This window comes from Xiphophorus hellerii, chromosome 12 (assembly GCF_003331165.1).
Source record: "Xiphophorus hellerii strain 12219 chromosome 12, Xiphophorus_hellerii-4.1, whole genome shotgun sequence".
NCBI classification, from domain to species: Eukaryota; Metazoa; Chordata; class Actinopteri; order Cyprinodontiformes; family Poeciliidae; genus Xiphophorus; species Xiphophorus hellerii.
The window spans coordinates 13,641,662-13,667,357 of NC_045683.1; the positions used below are offsets into that span (position 1 = coordinate 13,641,662).

The 25,696-nt window shown below is 39.4% G+C and overlaps 2 protein-coding genes across 5 annotated transcripts in view; both read right to left on the reverse strand.

The window, feature by feature from the left end:
• Positions 1-450: 450 nt before the first annotated feature.
• atoh1a (atonal bHLH transcription factor 1a) lies at positions 451-2,447 on the reverse strand. Its single transcript, XM_032577724.1, has 2 exons — positions 1,779-2,447; positions 451-1,499 (listed from the first exon to the last, which is right to left on the reverse strand). The coding sequence occupies exons 1-2, from the start codon at positions 2,050-2,052 to the stop codon at positions 703-705; spliced, it is 1,071 nt and encodes a 356-aa protein (XP_032433615.1). The 5' UTR covers positions 2,053-2,447; the 3' UTR covers positions 451-702.
• Positions 2,448-8,581: 6,134 nt separating this feature from the next.
• Positions 8,582-25,696, reverse strand: part of grid2 (glutamate receptor, ionotropic, delta 2) — a 453,461-nt gene continuing 436,346 nt past the window's right edge. The window contains exons 15-17 of one of the 4 annotated variants that reach the window (XM_032578331.1): positions 23,875-24,115; positions 14,093-14,364; positions 11,416-11,670 (exon numbers count right to left, since the gene is read on the reverse strand). In XM_032578331.1, the coding sequence (XP_032434222.1) occupies positions 11,565-11,670; positions 14,093-14,364; positions 23,875-24,115 (619 nt within the window). In that variant the 3' untranslated portion in view covers positions 11,416-11,564. Of the gene's footprint in view, positions 11,671-14,054; positions 14,365-14,790; positions 14,875-23,874; positions 24,116-25,696 lie in introns of all 4 variants that reach the window. The other 3 variants (XR_004341186.1, XM_032578332.1, XM_032578330.1) reach the window with 3 other exon arrangements.

The following is a 25,696-nucleotide window of genomic DNA, read 5'->3' on the forward strand; positions in this document are numbered from 1 at the left end:
ATTGGGTTACATCTGTTGGAGGTTGGCAGTACTACACTAGCTAACAAAGCACAACTGTATTCTGTGAAGTTTAGGGAAACCAAAATATCGCTGTACTGACAATTCTTTAGCCTCTGGCCCGAATATTTAAAGTGCATGTTCTAAACTTTAGAAGTTGCAAAATAAAATACATAATACAAACGAATTTTCAAATGAAAAACAAAAGTCAAGAACAATTTCAAATTATTTTTACATATAAATCTCACGTAAGCAAAAAAGAACGAAACAGTCAATAAAGGCCTGTTTTTGTGGAAGACAGAGTTTTGGTCGGATGGACGTGGGAAATGCCCATGGCGGTGCTGTGCGCGACATGGCAGAGGGGTCGTCCACCCACGTCTTTATGGAAATTTGAAATTGCTGGATTATATATATATATATATATATATATATATATATATATATATATATATATATATATATATATCTGTGTGTGTGTGTGGGTGTGTGTGTTGGCAGAACCGAATCAGGCCTTTCGAACAAAGTAACAACAGTTATTGCGGACACAAGAAACTTTTTTTTTCTTTGCGAAATGAAAAACAAAGGAGAAATATTTTCCCTCTGAAGTTACAAGGCTGTAGGTGCTATTGACACGGTTTAATGAAATTTGGTCAATTCTGTTGCAGTGAACTATTTTTATTTAGTCTTTTTTATTCAAAAAACTATTTAGAATGACACGGTGGGATGACGGTGGCTGGGTAGCTTGATTTCCGACAGATCATCTTCTTCACTTGAGTGGAGCTCCATTGCTATTTCATCCGAGTCACTGAAGTGGGAGCGCGGGGAAAACTCCCCGTCGCTTCGTGGAGACTCTTTCCTCCCATTCCCGACAAGTGAGGACGAGGAAGAAGGGGAACACATCGCTTTTTCAACTCTGCCAGTGAATGAGTTTTCTTGGAATGAGGAGCGGAATGGCATCCCGTTGATGTGAACAGGTATGGCATCACCAGAGAGGGGCAGAGCCACCGCTGTCCTGCAGGTAAGTGACGGCGACTGGGCAGCCCTTTCTTTTGCCCCTTCAAAACCATCTGCGGGTGACAGCAAAATATCACGCTTTGGTGAACCGTCGGAGTTTTCATTGTTGGTGGACACCGGACCTTGCAGCAACTCGGCCAGAGCGTTGATGTAAATCTGCGCCATCTGCAGAGTTTCGTACTTGGAGAGTTTTTTGTCATTGTCGAACGCCGGGATGACGCTGCGCAGTTCGTCGAACGCGTGGTTCAGCCCGTGCATGCGCCTCCTCTCACGTGCATTGGCGGCCACCCGCCTCTGCCTCTGGACGCCGCTGACGGGCTTGCTGGACTGCGCTCTCTGCCTCAGGGGGGCCTCTTCTTCTGGCCCTGTGATGGTGCCTTTGAGGCGGCACAGGTCCCTGACTTTGAGCGAGGAAGAGGAGGGATTCTTGGCAGATCTTCTGTGAATGGGAGGGCTGGGATGGCCCGAGGACCCGGGGGAACAACTCTCTGAAATAAGCAGAGCGAAAAATAACTAGTTAATAAATGACAATAATTGAATTCCCTATTACGAAAAAGTTTTAAAAACAACAACAACAACTAATGAATCAAATGGAAATAAATGATTTATTTCGCGTGTTCTTACTTTTACTAGTCAAAAGTCCCATATCAAAATTTAAATGTGTAAAACATCTAAAACTCTAATTTAAAAAAAGAGAAGTATCAATACCTAATCAATGACATTAATCGCTCCTATCTGATGTATTCAAGTGTAATGAGGTCTCTCACCCTGGTAGGAGCCGGTGCTCGGACAGGGCGAGTGCCGCAGGTAGTCGGGTGATGTGGCGTGTGCCGCGCAGGTGCCAGAAGCGTCGGTTAGCCAGGCGCGTGGGTCACTGCCGCCGTCCACGAGCGTATGTCCCGGGTCGTAGCGGGACACCTCGAGTTGATGGTTCCCTCCCCTCTCCACCACCCCGGTGCTGACGCGTTCCTGTTGCAGCGCACCTAGAGCTGCAACCTCCCGCGCGCCTTTACTCCACTCTTCCACCGTTAACACATCCATATTTCCAAAATAACAAGAAAACTTTCCCCCTATAACTGTATTAGGAGATGTTCCTAGGAATTCACAATTGCGCACAGTTTGTGTGTTTGTGTGTGTGTAAGAGGCTTTCGGGTCGCGTGCGGGACTCCTTCTCTGGTGTCTCAAGGCGCTGCGTCGGCTTAAAAAGCGGCACGCGTCTGGAAGCCCCCCTCCTCGCGCTGGTCGCGTGTTCACGTCCAATGAGATGTCTCGGTAAAAAAAAGCCTGAGAGGTGATTATGGGTCGTTGAGGTGGGACTGTTTATGATAACATTACGATTTAGGGAGTGCTTGACGCAAACGGGGTGGTAGGGGAACCTCCCACCGGACGCACGTGCAAGTCATGAGGGGCTTAGTAAAGGAGGGTGCACCGCGCGAGACGTGCGTGGATGAAACAGGATCCTCACCTGACCTCTCACTGCGCCTGTGTTGCGTCTCCGACATGGAGGTGGGGCAGTCAGAAGGGAAAAAAAGGGGCAGCTAGAAAAGTTCAGCAGGGTCAATTGGCCTCCCTAGTTAAGAACCCAGCGATTGGCACTGAATGCGCAGTGTGATTAGAGTGCTGTAAGCGAGTCAACGGGGCTGGATCGCAGATGAATCTTGTTTTATCTGCACTGACAAGTGAGAACAAACAGATTTAATGAATAAAAGTGGTGCATCAATTTCAGTTTGATCTCGGTAGATATTTAATAATTAATTGGCAAGAAATAATTATTTAAGTTTAACAGCTTAAAGACACAAACGTACTTTGCTTGAAAATCAGTTAAACTAATCTGATAAAATTAGATTTTTTTTTAATTCATTGTGGTAAATTCTTTTGTTAGTGTGTCCAAGGTACGCAATTTCTATTTGTATTACTGTTTTTTGCTCATACTTGTTTTTCAGTGAGATTTACATGTGTTCAGCTGCAGGAAAGAACATGTGATTATGTAGCTAAATGTTTGGAAGTTAATATACTGGTGGACAACTTCATTGTCAACTCTGCCAGTGGTTGGGGTCCTGGGAGGCGCCAGAAAGGTGGTTCGCCCAGGGGCCCAAAATAGGGCCGCCTCTGCATGGCTGGCCATGTAACATGAGCCAAGGTAATAAGCTTAGAGAATATTTTGCGTACAGTAACTCAGTTATGCACAAGTCAACTATATCCTCTAATATAACACTTTATCACTCCAAAATCATACAAGAATATCTTCAATGTAATGAACAGTGACGTTAACAAGTCAACTTGAAATTTGCTTATTTGTGTCGATCCTGTTTGCTTGTTGTCTTCTATTGGTGGTTCTTATCTTCCTGGTCGTTTCCCTCGTGTTCATACTTTTGGAGTGCTTTTTAAAACTTTATATTTTGAGAAATCCTGCATTGGAAATTAATATTTTTATCCTGCTGTTTTTGCTATAGTTGCATAGTCGTTGAATGCAAAGTGAATTAGTGTCTAGTTTGATTAAATTAGTGGAATTCCAAAACCCGGCTTAACTATAACTGCTTAAATAATCTTGCAAATCTGGTTTGAATTGTTTAACTTTTAATGGTAATACTTTCTTTAATTTAAATATAGTTAAATTCATGTGCACATGCTTAAAAATAGTTTTTCTTTAAAAATGCCCAATAATGTTAGACTTTGACCTCTGCAAACAAATAGTTTGCTATATTTTAAGTAATTATGATTAACATTTAACACAATCCAAAATTCAGTTGTAGCCTAAACCACCAGAAAAAAAATGTTGCGCTTTACATGACACAAAAGTCCCGTTTGGAACTGAATAAAGTAAAATTTAGGACTAGAAAGTTAAGGAAGCCCTGAAGTCAACGTTAAACGATTTATTTTTTTTGAGGCGAAAATATTTGAGGTTGCTCGGGCTCGCGCATTCATTGTGGATTTGTTAAATCCAGGATCATCTCTAGTTTCCATTTTTTCTTTGTATTTGGTTCAAAACCTTTTGATCCGGCTCTCGGAACGCCCTGTCGGTGAGAAAAGGGCTTCACAGGGAACTGAAACACGAGTTGAGGTCTGGCGCTCCGATCGGACTGTATTGTGGCGCGCAGTGAGCAAGATGGTGAGGACGCACAAGCATGACACAGACAGACTTATGCACATTGCAAATTCGCTTAAATATAACGAATTTGATGCAAGGTTGTTGTTTTTTTTGCCACATACAACACAGGGGGCTACAGCTAACTGGCAAAAAGAAAGTAAAAAAAAAAATAAATAAATAAAAATAAATAAAACCGTTGCTTAGATCGTACCTCTGTTGTCTGTACATTATATCATTTATATAATTTTCTTACGTGCAAACCTCCCACCAATTAACCAAGTCACTAAGTGGAAATAAGCTATTAAGGCTGATTGCCTGAGCGGATTTATTATGAAAAGATTACAGCAAATGATTAGTGTTTGAGGAAGGATGACCAAGGAGGCAGTCAGGACGGTTTTACCCCTGAGCCGCATTTTTTTTTATTTTTTTTTTACATTAGATAACCCAATGACTATATCAAGATTCAATTATTACACTTGGTCAGATGGTGCCTGACAACTGTCTCCTTTGGTTCAGAAGCCCAAGGAATATTGTCACGGCAATTTATAAAGAAGGAAAAACATAATTGCAGAGAATAAATCGCACAATTTCAGAGACAGCCTGACCTCAGTCATTTCTACTTTTTATTCATTTATTCATCGCGGGGACATCTTTAGGGGTGGAGGTCTGGCGCCGAGCGTTCGCCCCCTCCTCTCCCCACCACTGAGCCTCCCCCCCGCGTCCAACGGGCCGGGCTGGGCTCCTGAAGCTACCGACAGGTTGGATATTGTAGCTGGCGATTATTAAAGTGTCTCAGCCACAATGGAGACTCTATGTTCCATTGGTCACGGCTGAGGGGGGAAGCTCCTTCAAGGGGAGAGAGAGGGACGGCCTCCCATTCCAATGCGCAAGAGGAGTCTGCGTGCTGCCCCCTCTCATTCCCATCTCCCTGGAGACTGGGGCGCGCCGGGCACGAGGCGGGGAGGTGGGCAGGGATCTCATAATAATCTTTCAAGAATCCTGTAAATACAAATGTAAGACCGCCTGTGATGAGATGTTTCTGTGCTAACGCCCCTTTTTTTTTATCTGCAGCTAACTTCAAATCTATTTGTTTTGCAAGTCAGCTCGATGTGTTGAGGGTGTATGTTGTACAGCTGCATCTAAAAAACAAACAATAAATAAACAATATCATAAAAAGTTATATATTTCTGCCGCTCGTTTCAGAAAATCATTACACAGAGTGAAATAATTTTATTTCTAATTATTATGACTTTGGCTACAGTCACTATCTTGTGACAGTATGGTATGAGACAGACAATCTGTGGAACAGTCGAGCTCATCTGTTTTCTCCCAGCGCTAACTAGAAACAACCAATCAGAGCCGGCAGGTGGGTCTTAGCGCTGTCAATCACAATATCGCTTCTCATGCACCGCCTCCTTCCCCCCTAACTCTCTGCTACCGCTACAGCTTTCCTGTTGTGAATGCTCAGACTAATCAGCATTGCCACAGATGACGGTGTATAATTTGGCTTTCCTGTGTGAAATTGACCTTCCTCCTGATTACAGTAATGGATAAATTAAGCCTCATGAAGCAATGAAGCATTCCAGCCCACTGCTTTGCCCAAAGGTTCATTACGCACTAGGGACATCTGCTGTTGCACTGAAACAGTGACGGCCTGGTCACTCAAATAAATGCTACTTTAAGAAAATATTAAAATGTTGTGTATGCAATATGTTACAATAACGTTGTTTGCTAAGACTGTGTTTTCATTTATCTTATGAACTGATTTAGCAATATTGCTTTAGTGTCTTGGGAGTGCAGTGATTGTTGGGGCATAGCACACAGTATTTTGTTTCTATGACTTCCTGAAAAACTAAAATTCTTCTAACTTTATTTTCTGTTTATGACTTCCGGTTCCGATTGTTTATAGTTACAGAAATTTAACATCCCAATAACTTTCAATCTGTTTTTGCTTTGTGAGATCGACGTGTCTTTGTTGATCAAATAACAACATGTATATTTTTCAAACTTCTATAAGTTTTCTGGAGGGTTTTATATAAACCGAAGCTTATTGTGAGCTGTCATATCAAAGTATTCCCAAATAGGAGAGGGTTTTTTTGTTTGTTTGTTTGCTGTTGGCTCCATTTCAGCTGCTGCTGATGGCAAACACTCTCATCAGATGTTACCAAATTACCTATAACAAACCAAGAAGCAGCACGGCTCATGGCGCTTTTATTTTGAAAATCGGCACCCAAAACAATGTGTCCAATGAGAGGCATCGTTTATTGTCAGTCAGATGGTTTTAAGCGAGCGGGGCTTCATCTGACACGCCCCCTTTTACTAGGTACATGCCTCGAAGCCTGGCTTCCGAATGTCCCATCACTGCTCCTGTCTCTGGTTGTTTTTGGTCGGGAGCGGAGAGAGTTCACAAATTGTTATTATGAATCGTTTAATATTTCATCTTTGTAATGTTTTTAACATTGCTATTATATAGAACGAATTACTCTATGATGCTAAAAATGATTTTGATCCTTTGTGTTGTGCATATTTCTGAAAGCTGTGTGTGGGAGGATGGAATTCCTTTACTTTTTTATTGGGAGAATGAATCGTTTCCACAGACTGTTCAAGATCCAGACTCAGTATCTTGTATGTAGTTCCATCTAGGATAAAAATGTAAGATAATTTTACTATTCAAAAATGTAAATTTCACTTTATTTAGAATTAAAATTAGCTGACGGATGATAATAGTTTTGATAGTTAATAGTAACAAGTATAATGGCAATATGTACATAATTATTTCTGCTTCTGTCATTTTCCATAGGTTGCAAACTCATCATCAGTAAATAAATGTTACGTCATTTCTTTGTCTGCATTGAGACAATGTTCTAATAGTTGCTCCTATTTATTAAATAAATAATGAGAATGAATTGGGGCCCCAGTCATGACGTGCCCCTGATGTAAGTTTCCATTAGCAATGTGCTAAATGCCAGACTTTGCACCCATATAGATTTTCTGTTGTTGATTTACAGTGAAATTAGTGAAGGCAAGATTAATCTCAACTCTCCAGAAGGCTGAGGCATGTTAATGTCAGTTTTATTTAATCTGTCCTTTTCTGCAAATCTCACAGCTTCATAGCTAACTAAGACTAGATTCTTTAACTAGTGTTTTTTTTTTTGTCTCTGATTAACATTATTTCCCAACAAAACATGGTTCTAAAGCTGAAGAAGGGATATCCGAGATAACTGGAAAAGCTAAACAGCGCCACTGTCTGGTGAATAAATGCTACTTCAGTATAATGCTCCAGTGAACTTGAGAGGATGCAGTTCTCAGTTGTCTGGATCTATTCAGCTGTGAACTGCAGGAAAATAGCCTTTGAAGTTATGAGAAATTTAAAATGAGAGACCATGAAATGGCACTAAGCCTTAAACGTTAAAACTTTTACTTATAAAAATATAACTTCAACAAAAATTATTTAAAAAATGTTATACAGATGATTTAATGCAAAAGCAAAGCTACATTAACATTCCTACATTAACCTGGCAAACGATGTGGTAATTGTGTTTGATGCCTTCTTGGACTAAAGTTTGTTCCCCTTTAAGTTAAACTCATCCATTGATTTTATATACCTGCTTAATCCTTATAGGGCCAGGAGGGGGTCATGTGTGTCTTCATCAGGTCTTCCCCAAGCCAGTCGCCAGTCCATCACAGGTCAACAAAGAGCCAACCCAGCCTCCCCCAGGAGAGAAACGCCTAAATGTACTGGGACAGACAAACATACAAACTCCACATTGAAAGGCTTCAGTCTGAGATTACCATCTTGTTGCGAGGCAACAGCACTAAGAGAAATTCCACAGTGAAACCTTGGTTCAATTTACTTTGTCTATATTAGCACCTAGTCACAACAAACAGTGATCTGAGGGAAAAACAAACAGGTCTGATTGAATCCCAGTCATATTAATCAAGTAATTATTTGTTTTGAAAAATAAAAATCTTCAAGACAAAATTTTGATGGTCAGACAGACGATAGATATTTGCAGGCATTTCTTTTGTAAACAACTTAGTTTACTTGCACTCCAGAAATCTGCATTACATTATATTTTTCTTGTGTGATATGACAATAATTATTATAGTTTGTGTTAGTAATGGAACAAAATGTTATAAAGTCCAAAAAAGTAGGAATGCTACTGTAAACGACTGTAACTGTGTGCACTTACCAGTGTAGTTTAATTTACCAGTAAGATATCTCTTGTAGAGTTAGGAAGAGTCCAGGAAAATAAAAATTAAAAACATCTATTGACAAAGAGGAAAAGTGTCAGGTATAAAACAGTAATTCTTTGCCATTCTACTGTTCACATAAAAACACATTATCATACAGTAATGTCTACAGTTACTCTGAAAATTGCATTTTTATTATGTGTAAAAAAAAAACATGCTAAAGGAGTCATTTGTAATTTTTGTCCCACCTTGCTGGTTGTCCGGTAAGCAAACACAAGAAATACATCCCACTGTAGAAAACCTGTTTATTAGACAAATTATACACAGAAAGCTTTGCCACTTGTAACAGAGGCCCCAGTTTGTTTCGGTTTTTGAATATTATGCAACACATACAACAAAATAGGCCTATATTAAATACTGTACATCATAAATTCTGGAAAATTATCAAGTAAATCCTGTAGTTCTATGTAAGAAATCAAAAATGTTAACAGACAGCTAAAACAGCAAGTTTGTGCATGCTTTCTTTTTAGTGAACTTGCCAAGTTTTGTTATTTAGCCAGAAAAAAAAAAGTCTGAATGATATGATAAAAAAAAAAGAAAAAGAAAACCATCGGTGTGATTGGTGTGTATGTTTATGTTTACCATGGGCAGGACAGGGAGAACCAAAGGCAGTAATTTATCTGCTCAACTCAGTACTAAAGCTCGACATGATATAGTCTTTTCTTTTTTGTTAAACAAAAATAGCATCAACATGTAAAATATACATTTTCATAATGTCTCTTTCATTTATACTAAATAAATCTTTTTAAATGTATGTGTCCTATTTGTCATTCAATAGCCCGACTGTATTCTAATATAAGAAAAGAAACCCTAACAATGCTTGCTTCAAAACACTGTGGTTTGACTGAATTCTCTACACACAACAGTTTGCAGCTTTAGCTCAAAAAGATAAGAAACCAAAAACTTGTTCTAAACAACTAACATTACCAATTATTAATACAGTGTTAGTGAAATAAAAAGGTTTGGTTCCACCTTAACAACCTGTCCTTTAATCCACAAAGTAATCCACAAAAATGCTCCACTCCCACTCCCCACCAAAAGAATGCACCTTAATGGTTTTGTTTTAATTAATTGGCACTTAAAAAACAAGTTATATAACTAGTACCTTTTCTGTGGAAAACATGAAATTGAAGAGTATTTTGGACTCATTAGGTTCTGATGATCACTGATCCTTCAGGACATTGCCTTGATCTCCATCTCTACAAAGATTTGCTGCTTTTCAATGTTTCCAGTACACAGCAGTGGTTTGGGGTTTCCTGGATGCTAGGAGGGGATTTCCAGCTGGCGGTCACATAAGGCTTGTACTGAAAACATTGTTGCACTGGCTTTGCCTCAAACACAGATTATACTTCATTTCAGCACTTGAACCTGATAAGATGCAATTCATGATTCTTGGATGTGACATGACATTGCAGAGTGAGCTTTTATCGTCTAAACACCGGAGCTATGGTAGCACTAAAAGGTTAATCAAAACAGAGAAAAATCAAAGAGCAGAAGTTTGAGTGTGACACAAAATCAGAGACTACAGCAATTGTTTAGCAGTTTTTCCAAAGTTTGCTCAGAGAGAGGAAATAAAAACAAGTAGACAGCTCAGAACAATGTGAAATTTTTTTGTACTTCCTGACCAAAACACATTCCACGCATTAAAATCTTTTTTTTTTAAAACAAAACTCAATAAAAGACATATAATAAGCATAAGCTTTGTGAAGTCTTTCAGCTCGTCTTTTTTTCCCCACTTTTTCAGCTGCTTTTTATGAATGTCCATTTCACCTATACCTCAGAGTCTGGTTGGAGCATCTCACCTTGACTCAAAAAGCAGATAGCACAATACAGGTGAGCAAAAATAAAAGGTAAGATCTACATACAATCACTTACAGGTCTGTGGGCACTGGTACAGTGCAGAAGGATTGACAAAGAGTTTAATGTGCATCAAAGTGGTGAAAACAGTTTCAGGCTGATGCACCAAAAATGGCAGAAGGACTTTAAAGATTGATGCACCAAAACTGGTGAGTTACAGTGTCACACTGTTACACTGTCATGGCATTTCAACAATTTTCTCACTGATGCACCGTGGAGGTGTCAACATGTGTTCGCCTGCTAGGTCTTATGTCTCGGTCAGGTTCCCTCGCATGGATATTATCTTGGAATACCTTACATATTCAGAACCAAAGGCATTGATACAACAACACCAGTGAAGAGAACAATGAGTCCAGCCTCTCACATAGTGAAAAGGCAGCATTAAACCAGAGATAATTAATCGTCGATTTCAAGACAACACCTTGTGTTTTATTTTCATAATATTAATGCCTCATTTTTGTTAGCAGTCAAAACCCCTGAAAATTATTTCATGGATTAAGAGAGCTAAAATTCTTCATCAATGGCAACTCCGCAGCTAACAAGGGGGTAGGTCTTGGTGTTAAACTAGTTTTTGACTAAACCCACCAAGAGGGTGTTCATACAGCAAAAAGTGTCAGGTCATTTCAGCAGTACATAAGAAAGTCCTCATGTCAGAGAACTAAAACATCAATAAAAAATAGGTCCCCTCTCAGATGTAACTCCCAAAATAATCCCCCAAACAATCACAACAACGACAACAATAAAGTAGAGATGCATTGTTTGTGGGAGGATGAAGAATACCCATCCAGACCTCCACCTTTTTCGTTTTTTACCCCCACATACAAAATTAACACCTCTGGATACCCGAGCAAAAACTAAAAACAGAAACAAATATTCCTGTTTACACATATATATCCTCTGACATGTTAGCCTAGCCATGAAATATTTGTTCAACCACCCCATGACATACTCAGACCACCTCTTCCTCTTACTTCTCCTCCCAAACCAACTCTATCCATTGCAACACCTCAAATGGAGGTGCCCCTGTCTGGATCGTTGCCGTATCCAAAATTGGGTCCTGGACCTGTTGGCTGGTAAGGAATAGAGGACATAGTTTTAATGGGACTGCGGAAGAAGCCACCATTTGGGGCCCTCTGCCTGAAGGGGCCCACCCCACCAGTTCGGTGGTCCTGAAGGCTGGTGCCACCACCAAAACCAGAGGAAAACCCAGCTGCGGCTTTGGCGGACAGGCTGCGGCTCAGGGTCTGGATCTGCTCAGGGATAAAGGTGGTGGTAGTGATGTGTGTGTTGCGGAAGTCGCTGATCTGCTCGAGCGCCTGTCGTGCAGCAGGAAGTGCATCCATGTCAAGGGGGGTTAAATCGACGGAAGAGGTGGAGAACTGCTTGTGGGGGCTTTCGTCCTCGGTGCACAGGCTGTTAACCCTGCGGTGTAGGTGCTCCAGGTCGATCTCCTTATCGTCCTGCAGGGTTGGGAGGGTTGGAAAGAGAAGAAAGAAGAGGAGGAAGTGACGATGACAAATGCAGGGAGAGTAGAGATCAATGGGAGGAAAAATTTATACATCAGTATAGGAGAGGAAGGATGAATTTGGATAAAAAAAGAATTGTAGGCAATGTTCAAGGAAGGATGGACAGAAGTGAAGAAAGGATATAGAAAGAGGGAGATAATGACAAAGAAAATTAGAGAGTAAAGTGTGGAGAATATAGGAAGGAAGATAAAGACAGCATGGGGTAGAGTGAGGCATATAGTAGAGAGAGAGAGAATTTGGAGAACCAATGGGGTGTATTTGTTTTCAGCAACAAGGATGCAATCCATCCAACCAGTAAAAATAATATGTAATAATAAAGTTAAACAAAAAGTGGAATAAAAGGCAAATGCAGATGAGGGGAGGGCAATTTAAAAAAGATAAAGTCAAAGTATTTGAGAAACCCAGCATGAAAATGTACATGACGTGAAAGAACAGCGTCAAATGATCGTTTGATGATTACAGGAAAAAAAATGCACATGACAAGAAGTGGGGAGAGCAAAACAAGGAAGAGGGGGGGAGGATGGAGGGAGGAATAGAAAAGGACACTCTGAGCTGTGGTCAGGATATAAAAAAAAAAAAACCATAAACACACTTCTACAAGGCCTTAAAGGGAGTGCAAATAGTCAGGAATGGACAGAGACGACACACTGCTGACATGCTGTGTGCTCTGCCATTCCAGGGTCTCGTTACTATCGAGCAAACCTGACTAACTACAAAACTTAGGGGTAACTTTGTAGATAAATACTCAACAGTTTCTCATCACTACATTGCATCATGGCCTCTATCTGCAAAATATTCACTTGACATTAACGCCTCACTTTCAAGTGAATTTTTTTCAGGCCATAATTCATTGCTAAAATTCTTATGTCTATAATAGAACCATACAGTGATTTACATGTATTACTGAACAATCTTAGCCATTCAAAGCACATTGATTAACTTAAGCTTTAAATATATTTACTTTATCAGATAAATGAAACTTATTACAATGTACATTTATGACTATATTCACATGTAACTTAACTACTGAAAAGGCTGTAATGCTTAGTGAGAGGTGTTTCATGCTTTTACTACATAAGGAAAGGTGAGTATGAGTGCAGGGGGAGGGATTTCAGTTTCCAGTGAATGACAGGTGCATATAAAGTAGAAGGGGACTTGGGTCAACAGTAGGGGGGATAAAAAGTTCAGTGAAGTGTTTCTAAAATTACATTTTTACATCTACCACACATACTTGTGGGGAACGTGCTTCTGGGATCCCAAGCTTTTTCTGTAAGAGGTCTTGGAGGAAGGACTAGTGGTCAGAGTGGGGTGAGACAGGTTGGTTGGTTTGGATTTCACAGTGATAGTATTTGGGTAAAATCAGAAAGGATTTTTTTTTCAAGGTGGAAGCCACAAGATTGGGGATAAACAGAGATTTACTGACCGTTTTCCATCGCATCTGTGGGGGTCTGTTCGGCTGAATTCTTTGGCCCTACTCTCGAGCAGAGCAGGGGAACCAGCAGTGGGCTCCGCCCACTAGGTACCATCTAAATGAGACACCTTTGGAGGAAGACGAGGACGGAGGGACTGCTAATGTTTGTGTTTAAACTAGGCACGTTTGGAGTTTGGAGGAAAGAATTGTAAAGGAGAGGGATTGGCATCAGCACAAATAAAGGGAAGTGGAAGGTAGGATTGAATCACAAATGGTCATTCTGCCGTCCGTGAGAGGAAATGCAGGGGTGCCTATAAGGACTGAGCAATAGTGGCCTCGAGCAATAGAAGATTAAAGCAGTAAAACCTGAATACTTTTATAATATATCTCTCTTAAAGGTATATCTATATATATATATTAATCTGCAATGAAGTCCACTGTGATATTGAAGAAAAATTAACCCTGAATCTGAAAACGATTAGAACCTCCCACATGAACTATTTCTAATATTTACATACCCTGGTTCATTGTTAAAGGCAAAGGTTTAATTTGAAAAATGAAATGTCAAATTGATCACTAAATCTCTTTTGGCTTACATGTGCCTTTGTAATATAGAAGGTATATCTCATTACAAAGTTTTCATGTTGTAAAAACCATGCGACTTCAACTGTCTGCTGGAGAAGGGCTCTCTTTGTCCAAACATGGAGAAAGCCCCCTCTAATGGCTGCAAGGCATTATTGCATATATAATCATCTGGCAACATGCCAGGTAAACAAACTTTTTTTTTTTTTTAAAAGAGGTAATTCTGCTTCCAGCTTTGCAACAAGTTTAGGTCTCATTTCCTGCTGTCAGTCATCTCCCTTCAAATGATCATTCATGTACAATGTTGTCTTCAAGCTTTACTAACCAAGGATTATATTTGTTATCTTCTATTGTATGTATAACCTTGGTGTGGGAGGTGAGGTGGTGAAGGTGGTCATTCTCATTTTGGGGGTGATCTCAGAGGGGTTGGTGGGTTCGTAGGAATGCTGTACAATTAGCGCACAGGGAATGTCGCAGCATGCTGGAGGCTGGTAATGGGTGGCAGTGGAGCCAGCGGTGTTGGCCGTGTTGGAGGTCTGGTTGTGGGTCTGACCACCCAGCGAGAGAGGGTGCTCGTTGGGGCCATGGGGACACGGATCGGCAGCTTGCATGGCAGAGGGACCGTCCGCCTGTGCCTGGCGTTGGTGCATGATGTGGGAAGTTTCAGCAAATTTGGGTTGAAAGGGGACAGACAGAAAGGAGGATACAATGTGTAGGAGTTCACATGTATGTTTGGGGTGTGCGCGTGCGTGTGTGTGTGAGGTGAGAAGATTAAAACCAGTTCAAACAAACAAACAAACAAAACAAAACAAAAAAATACAAAAGCACAGGCAGACCAACAACAGCCGTGCCAAGACAGAAAAGGATGAGTGACGGACAAGATCAGGCAGATTGAAAGATGGCAGGGTGGATCGAAGAGAAGTAAATTGGAGAGACAGATGGGTGGAAGGGGAAGGGGTGAGCGAGAAGAAAGACATGGCAGTCAGTCAGCACACACGTTTAAGCAGGTCACTCTGTGTTGTGTCCTCAGAAAGAGAGACATTCACACAGTCGTTATATACCTGGAAAGGGGAGATGTTTAAATGCCATTTTGTATTGCTCTCTCTCCCCCTCGCCCGCTACACCCCTCAACACAGAGTACTTATCTACAAGAACAAAACAAAAAGGCAATATGAGAGCTTTGAGCCACAGTGACACAGTTCATTCAGTAGAGTTAGAATGAAAAGAGCTGGCATTTTTTATTCAAGTCCTAAAAGGTTAGAATTAGCTTTTGCATGTATCAATAAAAGACTTGAAATCAATAAACAAAGCACACAAGTAGTCCCAGCTCTCCACAGACTAAATCTACATGGACTATATGAGATATAAGATATGGTCAAATGTTTTCATTATGGAAGAGTTCTGGAAGTAATGCGTAATAAACTTTAATTTTTAAAAATCTTTTAGAGTCTACTAACAGAACTCTTTCATAGCAACCTCTGGTTTTACACACACATATACGAAAAAATATACAGGCCAAGGAGTTAGCAAAACAACCACCCAGGATGAGATGAGGATCATCTAAAAATCCAGAGTATAAGGAGCATCTCAAAAGATAAAAAGTTAAATCAACCATTCTGCTCTAGCACACAGCCCCCTCCAATACACACCTAAAATCAGTTCAGATGTTTTTGAGCACATCAAAGGTGAATTACTTTTAAGATAAATGATTTCATAAAAGTAGTCTGACATCAATAAACACTGTGCAAAAATTTAAGATTTTATATTTTGCTTCCAAAGAGTAGGGGGTCTTTGTAACTTGTGTGACTGTGATTCAATTTTATGTTTATTATAAAGACTATTAAGTCTAATCCCTGTATCATGAGAACATGTCCTGCACACATGTGTTTTCTCAACTATGCAACATTTGAATATGCTTTACTGTTGTATTTTCATTTATTTAAGGATCCCATTGATTGGAGGCTCCCAACCCCAACAACAGAGATGAATGTAACTTTGGAAATCCCAGTTTTAGCAGCAAAATACGATTTTATCTTCTAAAAACACAAACTTTTCTTTGGTATTTTTCAGAGTCAACAAAAGAGATGGCAACTTATTGTGTTCATGTGAAAGGATACGATTAAAGTTCATAAATACACAGTTTTAGAGTGAATCATTGAAGACTTTTCTATTGTAACTGGCTCATTTCTTTATTTTTTTAAAGTCATACTAACACCAGAATGAATCACAACTCAGCATTAAATGACTTAATCAAGTGAACAAACAAGCAATTTGGTTTATGTTCAGGTAAAGATTTGAAAGTGAGTGAATGAGCAGCCAATCGCCAAAGAAAAACTCAGAAAAAATTGAAGGTCATATGAAACTTGACTTCTTGGAAGCACAGAGTAAAGAAACCAAGACTGAAAGAGGAAATTATATTTAGGGTACAAAAGTTGTCATATTTCTTCTCAAAGATCCTAAAATAGCTCAAATAACCTCTTTTCTTCTTTGTGCAAAATACCCTTTTCAAACATTCCTCCAAACTCCTTGTTAATGGTATCCATGTTAGCTAACTCTGTGTGTGTGTCCTGAGTGTTGATGCAAACTGTCCACGCCAAGAAGCAGGCCCAACCATTCCACAACACAGAAGCACAGCACAGACACAAACATTGTCACATCGCTAAAGGTTAAAAGCAGGTAGCACAGCCTTGTAGCAAACATCATGAATGTAGAGGCATGTACAGACAAACAAAATGTGCATGATTTAGTTAGATTTAGAACAAACACAGAGACACAGATAGCTCATTTGTATTAGAACTGAAACAGAGGTTTGTGGGTTATGTATGCAGAAAGCGTGTATGTATGGAAGCATGTAGAGTATGGGGTAGCATAAATTTGACCTGATGATCCAATGGATAAATGCAGTCATGATTCTTTGCACTGACTACGAAATAAAAGTAAAATTACATTCATCCTACACTGTGGATTTTGTTCACCAAGAGTAATAAAACCTCATTCTATATTGGGGCGGTGAAGAGAAGGGATGGGCACGAATGGAAATCTGCCAGTTGCTTTAAAGAATACTAAATAGAGAGCAAAGATTCCAACAATGAGCTCCATGACATGGGATATTTTTTGCATTTATTACACCAGTGCAAGCCAGAAATGATGGAGTCTGAGGGCTTAATATTTGGCAGTAATGATGCATGTGCATGCAGGTGTGAGGGCAAGCTCGCTGGTGTGTGTAACTGTTAAGAGTGGCGATACAGAGATTGAGAATCCGTCATCTTCAGGGAGGAAAATGATACGTCTCTGACTGTCTAATTGGAAATCATTAGCACCGTAATTGCAGTTCTTTGTAAACAGTCCAACATTTTGTTCAAACAACAGCTGCAAAAGGTAGGGGGAAACCCATCTGATAATCATACTGACAAAACTACTTACAGAGTTTATCCATCTTGTTTAAGGATTGTGAATTTACTGAAAAAAAAACAAAAAAAAAACTTGCGGACAAGCAAGCACCGAATGATCCATCAAATTCCTTATCGAAATACTTAATATACTGTCTTTTTTTTACTGGCTGAAGTAGCTCACAGAGTTGAGCACTGAAAGCAGTCATCATGCCAAGCTTGAGCTCCAAGTACATCTTTCAGGTGCTTGTGCATCATATTAAGCCAAGTTTTCTAGAGCCAGTGCATAAACTCCAGGTTGACAGCCTTCCTATTTTATTCAAAGCTTGTAAAACCACACAGAGAGCCATATGCTCTTGGCTCAGTGCAGTGATCTTAAGTGGTTTCAGCATTTGCAGAGACAGTGCTGTGAGTGACATCTAGTCCTCTATTTGAACTGACAGAGAGGAAAGCATCTGGTAAGTTAATTACACGCTTTATGGTTTCCTTTACATTATTACCTTTTGGAAGCAAGATGACTTTAAACCAGACCTACTCTTCCGGCCCCGACTAAAGTCAAATTGCATACAGAGTCAGAGATTTAATGCAGTTAATAAATTACTGTATATACAATTTATCTAATTAGTTGCTTTGAAGCTGATTTAGATCTGCCTCAACCCCCATCTTTGAGCCAGGACGTATTCGACTGGTCCCATTTGACTGGCTCCTTTTATGCTCCCATCGACTATCATTGCAGCTGGTTACACATCTGAAATAATTTGCACAGATGGTGATTTGAGCACAAGGTAGTACATTCCCACTGCTATTAGATATGAATCAGCAGTTTTATACAGCAAAAATATTTATAACCTGAATTCGAAACTTTAATGGATGTCATAAAATTATGCATGGTTTTCAATATTTTGGGCAAATAAAGTTCTGAAAAGCATAGCCTGGATATGCAATCAGCTGTTTGAGTCAGATAATGGGGCTGAATACAAGTGTGCGCCACACTTCAGATTTTTATTTGTATAAAACTACACAGTTATTCACTACTGCATGTTGCCCTATTACACAAAAAATCCCCCCAAATACATTGGCTATACTGGTTGTAACATAGGAATATGTGCAAAAGTTCAAGGAAGTATGGAAACTTGGCATGAAACAATAAAATTGTAGCCAAAGTAAAAATATTTTTGTAAAGGGAATTCTCCTAAACTTGCTTTACTCAGATGAGTGATAGAATTTCAGGTTTTCAGGCTTTGACTAGATAAAGTATTTCTTGCACTGAAACAATCACTTTTTAATTAAATGAGTTACAACAACATTTAATTTTCCTTTGGGATCAATAAAGTAGTTTTGAATTGAATTGAATTAAAAACATACTTTTTTAAAATGCCGAGAACATACATAAATAAACCCTGTCAGCGAGCTATAATGATATAGTAATGCTCATGGTGTACAGTTGTGGCATCTTCACAAAGCATTTCATGTTACTCACTCTGTCGTGACAAATGTTTACAGCAGTTGTGCAGCCTGTGGAAACAGAGACTTTGTGAGAGGAGCTCAAATTTCACTGCATGAAGTGTCTGTGCTTGTTGGATTGTGGATTTTCTGAATGCTGCTCTGGTTGATGCAGCCTGGATGGTTCCCATGTGGGCAAAGCGGAGGTGGGACAGGTTTTTAGATCTAGTTTAATCATGCGACGAGCCCTTCTGGCTCGGTGGTTGCTCTCAGGAAACCGCTGTGTGTGCCAACATCAGTCGATAGGTCAGAGCTGTGGTAGGGTGGAGGGTATATGTCACGGGTCAGTCATCAAAAACAACCACTGACTGAGCCAATGTAATTTTTACTATGGGAGCACAAAGGGGAGCATTTATAAAGCTGGATTAAAAAAAGCATATTCGTTAATTTCTTATATATGTATATATACTGTATGTGCTAATTTCATAGATGGGGATGCATGTGGAATTCTAAAATAGGAAATATATCTACGTGTAGCTCCCAAATCAATACCAGTGATTTTCCTCTCCTTAACTGCCTGCTACCTTGATGTGCAAAACCTTGAACAAGAACTACAAAAAGAATCAAAGACTAGCACCATTTAAATCCCTGCTGTCCCTTCCATTCACTGACGAGGCCCCACTCCCGCGCTCAGTCTGGGGTTGATTCCGCTGGCTGCTCTTCCTGGTTAATGAAGATAGCAGGGGGCGGGTGTGTTTGTTTGTGTTGAAGTCGAGCCACACTGTGCTTAACATGACTTTGGGTTCAAGCGAAGGTTTGGTGTCTTTGTGCCTGCTCAGTGGCAGACACAACTACTGGTCTGAATGACAGATTAAAGCTGTAAACAGAGCAGGGGGCTGCAGGTAGGGGGTATATGGTGTATTTATGCGTGAAGGGAAAAAAAAAACTGCAAACAAAAAGATGATGGCAGGCAGTTGTATATTAGAGCTGCATATGACGCAATGTAAAATACTGACCTTTTTTCTTCTTTTACAAACATTGAACTACCTTCCATCAATATGTATAAGTAGAATTAAGGTTAGCCAAACACTAAAGTTAACCACTAGGAGAATCTGTGGAAAACAGATACATAGTAGCTGTCTTTTGGCAAAGATGTACAAGAAATAATAATTTTACTGCAGGTTGTCAAGTTACAACACCGAAGAAAAGGTTAAAACTGACTAAACAAATAGTTAGGAGCAAGACAATTAAAGGTCAAGCACCAGATACTTGACCAGATAAGAGTAGGGTCTGCTGTAAAATGAAGGCATGTGAAAATCATCTCACACTCACTGTTAAGCATAGTGGAGGATCTTTGATAGCGTCGGCTAGGTTTTCTTCCAAAACCTTGGAAAACTTTGTTAGAGTTCAAGGCCACAGGAGCTCAAACAAGAAGAATTATCATCAGGAGAAATTAAATAAAAAGCTTGTGGATCTCACCTGAAAACTGAATTTAGGTTATTATTCAACAGGATAGTGAACATGTGGAAATCAACACAGAAATAGTTCAACAGACACCAAATCAATCTTCTTTCATGTCCACCTCAAGTCTCCACATTTAATTTTTATAGAAAAGCTTTTAAATGAGCTGAAGAAAAAAAACTTAAGAGAGAACTCAGGAGTCTGAACTGTCTAGAATGATCATACAGAAAGAAATAGTCAAATATCGTTCTCTGTAGATGCTCCAACCTTGTAAGATGTTATACCAGGAACTAAGCGCATATTCAAAGTTTTATCGTATAAAACTTTGAATATGCGGGTACTAATAGTTATGCTATCAGTTAGTTTAGAAAAATTAACTTTTTCTTAACATGTCTTTTTTTCTATGTAATAAAAGGCCTCAATCTAAATGATGGGTATGTATAGCTATTCAGTGTGTACGTTGCTGGAATAAAAGCTAATATTTAAAATCCGCCATACTGCAAATTAAATAGATTTTTAAATAGATTAATAGTCAAACAACCCCAAGGACATTTAATAAAGATATCCAAGTTTCTAATCCTTTCCACGCAGAAGCAGATTATTCCTTAGACTGCAATATGGAAGGAAGAAGAAAAACTTCCACGTGATTTGTCAAAGAGTCCTGTGCCCACTAAAGTGATCATATACAATGTATCATTCCAATCACAAACCTAACATTCAGTGGTAACAGCAAACAAATGCAATTTCAGCTTGCTGTGTATTTGTGCACTTAACGTCAAAGGGCTGCTTTAGTCTCAACAGCAAAATTCACTGAAGGATTCACTTACATTTCAGAAGCTGCAGTAAAGTCATCCTGCAATGTTTTTTATGATTTACTGGAGCCCACTTATTTAATCATTTGTAACGAAAGGATAATAGAGTTTTCCTGCTGAAACTTTCTCCTAAATTACTTTCCAGATGACTGGGGTTATTGGTCTTTTATAATGAAAAGTAACCTGATCGGTCGTTAAATCATCCTCGGCAAAGTCGCAATTTCCATCTCTCATCTTTGTGTAATTTTTCTAAATTAATGTTCATGTCACTTACAATCACCCCCCCCCAAAAAAACCCAACAAAGATTAGATGGAGCATATTTCTAGTACTTGTTATTAGAAGATAAGATCAAAAAGAGACTATTAAAAATGATGTGTGTGTAATCATGAATATTTACCCTCTTTAAACCTCAAAATCAGTAATAAAGGTTGTTCGACCATTCAGAACCCCTGCTCTCTGATTGACAGTGCTGTTGGAATTAGCACCTGCAGTTCAATAAATAGGGAGGAAACGCTTCCTCATTAATTCTCTTAAGCCATTATCCTCAATTTAACCTTGACCTGCCTTTATCAAACTGCTTCCTACGAGGGGAAAAAAGCAATTGTTTGAAGCGGAAGTAATTCACCTGATGGCAAAAACATTTTCCACAAAAAATTAATCTGTGCTGCTTCATGTGCTGGTCCAATTTGTTGCAGTCACATAAATGATTAACTCTAAACCAGAAGTGAAAATATTATTTCATACATAATTACATTCCTTTGAGTCTCTCGCTGGCATGCTGCGCATATCAAATCTGTAACACTTTTGTGCAATTTTGAAGTTTTGATTAAAGTTATTAACATGAACCCGTTTTCGCCCTCTGTGTTTTGGTAAACATAGCAGCGGGCCGGGGGGGTAAATAAAAGGAGTTGGTGTTAGAGGATGAATGGGGGCAGGTTTAAGTGGCTTTTAGATTTTTTTTCCCCTCTGGTTCAAATAAGGATAAACTTAGAAGACAAACTTAAAAAAATAATTTAAAAAAACTGATGAAAAGGGTTCAGGCTTGTGCTGGTACGATCTAAAGAAGAGCAACTCAATCTGCAACTATTTGGCTTTCTTACTGAAAATATCACCTATGACAGAATGATGCAGCTAATACAGCTACTGCATCACAGCGGACACAAGGCTTCCTACCAGAGGAAGATGTTACCGGAGTTATTTTGATTGCTTCAAATGACGTCTCTGCTGAGGTGATCATCAGTACATAGCCTGATTAGATATTTCACGTTGTGCAGCTGCTAATTTACGACGACGGAATGATGCTGCTTATTTTGGGAGGGACAGACGTTGATATAGACATCTATGTTTAACACAGTGACTCAGTAGTTTTGACTCTTGCTATGTTCCGCTGCACTCCAACAGGCCCTCAGGCTGCTTCGTATTCTACTTTTAAAGTTGCCCGCATCCGCTATTCTCATACAACACTGACTGCGTGTAACAAATAGAGGGTTGATTAATTTGTTTGTACTCGCATCGTTTCAGATTAGTCAACACATTAACAACACAACTAATTAAACTCTGAAAGAGGTGGTATTTTGCAAGAAACTACTTACTGTAACTTGATGTTGAAAAACTGGGAGATAAACGATGATGATTTAAAACTGTCAGCTGAAAATAATGACCCTCAATGCTCAATTTAGAGATGTTAAATAATCAGTGGGAAAAAAAATTTAGATGTGGCATGATGAATATAATTGTCTCATATACTGTGCTAGATATCTGCTTTGACAAATCATTGCCAGATAGTGATGTAATGAGAATTAAAAAAGGGGAAACGTGTAACTTAAAAAATGAATTCCTTTTCTAATTAGGGTTCAGTTAAATTTGTCGCTTAATTCACTTAAACCCATATTAGTTTTTGGCAGAGAGCGTCCCTTCGGTTAATAACTTTGATAATTTAATGGTAACTCTAATGAAAAAACAATTAAAATTAATAACATGACAGCACCCTCTCTGAACTGACTGTCTCAACAAGATGGGGGATTGTTTTGGAAGGTGAACCTAATCCTCTCACTTTGTTTCCACAAGTACATGAGATCAGCCTTTGACATGTCAACGAAGAGCAAATATAGAGCTTGGAGGGAATTGATGTGTATTGTTATTTCTCAAAAAAATTAGCTCAGGAGAAGGAAGATTGAAGATATCTTAAAAAAATTCTTAATGTTTTTTTGTGTTTTACCTCATGGAAGATCAACAATTACAGTAGTTGCTTATAAAAAGCTGGAAATTATCCACTCATCTATTCTCCCCATCATTTTAAAATTTTCTTTTGACCAATATCTCTTTTGTATTCCCTAGAGTCTTCAAAAAATGTGTCCACCCTTTGAAGTTGTTCTTCTGTCATATAGCAATTTTGTTTTGCAGTGTGTTTTACTGTGACTTTATGTGATATATCAACATAAATAAATGTAAAACAGAAGGAAAGATTCACAGTTTACCAGATGTCATTCAAACAAAAATTAAAAGCATGGAAGGCATTTATAAAACCACTTTTCCCTGCAAATATAGCTGCAGTATTTTGCAGAGTGTCTTCACTAATTTTGCATATCTAGAGACTAAAACCTTTGCCATTCTTCTCTGCAAAATAAGTCAGGCTGACACTGGTTAGATGTAGAGCGTCTGCAAACATTGATTTGCAACTATGCCATATATTTATATTTCTCAGGTGATGCTCTAAACTCCTCTACACTTTTCTTCTAGCCCCTTCCTGGTGAGATCCTTGGTCTTCAAGATGCCATTTGTTCACTATAAGTTCTCTAATAAAGCTCCATGGCCTTCATAGAGCAGCTCTACTCAGATATTAAATAAGACACGTATGTTTTTCTTGAATTTCACAATTATTTGTATTGGTCAATGACATGACATCCCAATGAAAAACATTGTGCTTTCGTCAGATTCAATCTTTATGACTTCTTTTTTGGCAAGCCTATTATACCAAATGATTTGAAGTATCCCTTTGACTACGGTATCATTCCTTTTTAAGGTCATTCTCTCCCATACCTCCTTGGAGGGAACTCTAGATCCCTTCCGTCGTGACCACCAGCTTTCCACCATAGCAATGAGGCAGGAGAGAACCACGCCAGCTGCCAGGACGCAGAAAACTCCGGCAAAGCTGTGGATGTCGAGCGCGTTGCCACGCTGCCGCGTCTGGTCTGAGCTGTAGAGGTCACACGGGCTATCTTTGGGCCACCACTTGAGTTTCAGGATGTCCATGTCGCCATTCTGTTGGAGTTCCAAGATTCTAGGAGGCAGGGAGGAAATGGAAGTGTATATGAAGAGAACCAATAGAGACTAAAAAACAAGCCTATGTTGAAAGAAAACATCAGATTTCTATTGAAACAAATACAATGCATAGAAGTGAATAAGCAAGCAGTAGAATTCAGATTAAAAATAAGCAAGTAATTGATGAGACTTGAGCTCCATTTTTATGATTAGAGTGGCAAAAACAGCCAGGGAAAATAACTTATCTGCATGAATCATCTGCACAACACCCAACACTGCAGCTGTTGTAACTCCTCTCCACCATTTGATGGCAGTGTTGAACAGCTGAAATTCCCCAGGATCCCCCAATACCCATATTGGGCTGTCAAACTCATTATGGCTAACATTAATATGTTTTGCAGCACAGCACAAGTACGCTGCCACAATGTCATTATGCAGCTTAGCTTTAGTCACACGATTGATGGCTTCAGAGAGGATACAGCTCAGAGGTTGATGGGGTCCCTCTGCTAGCCTTCAGTTTATTATTTAACTGGGTTGTTCGTTTTGGTTTGCAGGAGCGCTGCAGATGCAGACACTCTCAGAACAGCTTATATTTAATAGGAGATCTGACATGAAGCGGAGAGTGGTACATGAAAAAAAGGAACACATAAAATGAGGAAAGAAGAATATAATGCCCTCACAGACGCATTCATAATAATACAGATGGCTATAATCCAGCGTGAGCAAGTGAGCCAGCACACTGGCTGTTAATGCACAAAGGGAGACACACTCTAAGACATGAAGTCACGAACCTGATTGCATAAATGTCCAAGCAAACCTAATAAGGATTCTTCCATGTTCTCATCAATGATTTGCAAAACTTCCTGGGAGCACATTCCTCCTTTAGTTGCAGTGACAAAAAGAAAAAAAACAGATCTGTGCTCTTTAGTTTGTTTTTCAGCTTATGCAAAGTACACGGAAAATCAGCAAATGCAAACAAACCCTGCAGAAACTCATTTATTCACAACAACTTGAAAAACATGGATCGTTTTGAGATGAATCAGACTCAACCTGCCACTTTAGAATCAAAACTGTCTCATTCAGAAATGTAATTTTATCACTTCATAAGCTTTTCTGTGTGGGGAACAACATGATTAAAACAGAAAATTCATCATAATATTGATTGTCTTTTGCTTGAGTTTTGAGTAGATTAACTTAGAGGTGTGTTTATGATCTTTATATTTAAGATTCCCAGATGCAAAGCCAGAGTGGTCTGCATTGTCAGTAATAAAGATAAAGTCAATAGAAAGTATATTGTAAAGCTGTAAAGCTGTTAAGATACTGGAACTGAGGGTCAGTCAGACATCCATCCATCTTTCCCACTCTTCCTCGCTCCCTCCCTCCCTCACTCCATCCATCCATCCATCCATCCACCTACCACCCCCCCCCACACACACACCTACATACATACATATCCATGGGGGGATGATACATATTTCCAGCAGGTGAGAGACTGGTAACGTCCTGGACAGACCATCACAGGACTGCATGTTCTCCCACAGACAAATATATGCATGCTAAGTTCAATGAGCAAGTTTGGGTGAGAGTGTGTGCATGCATG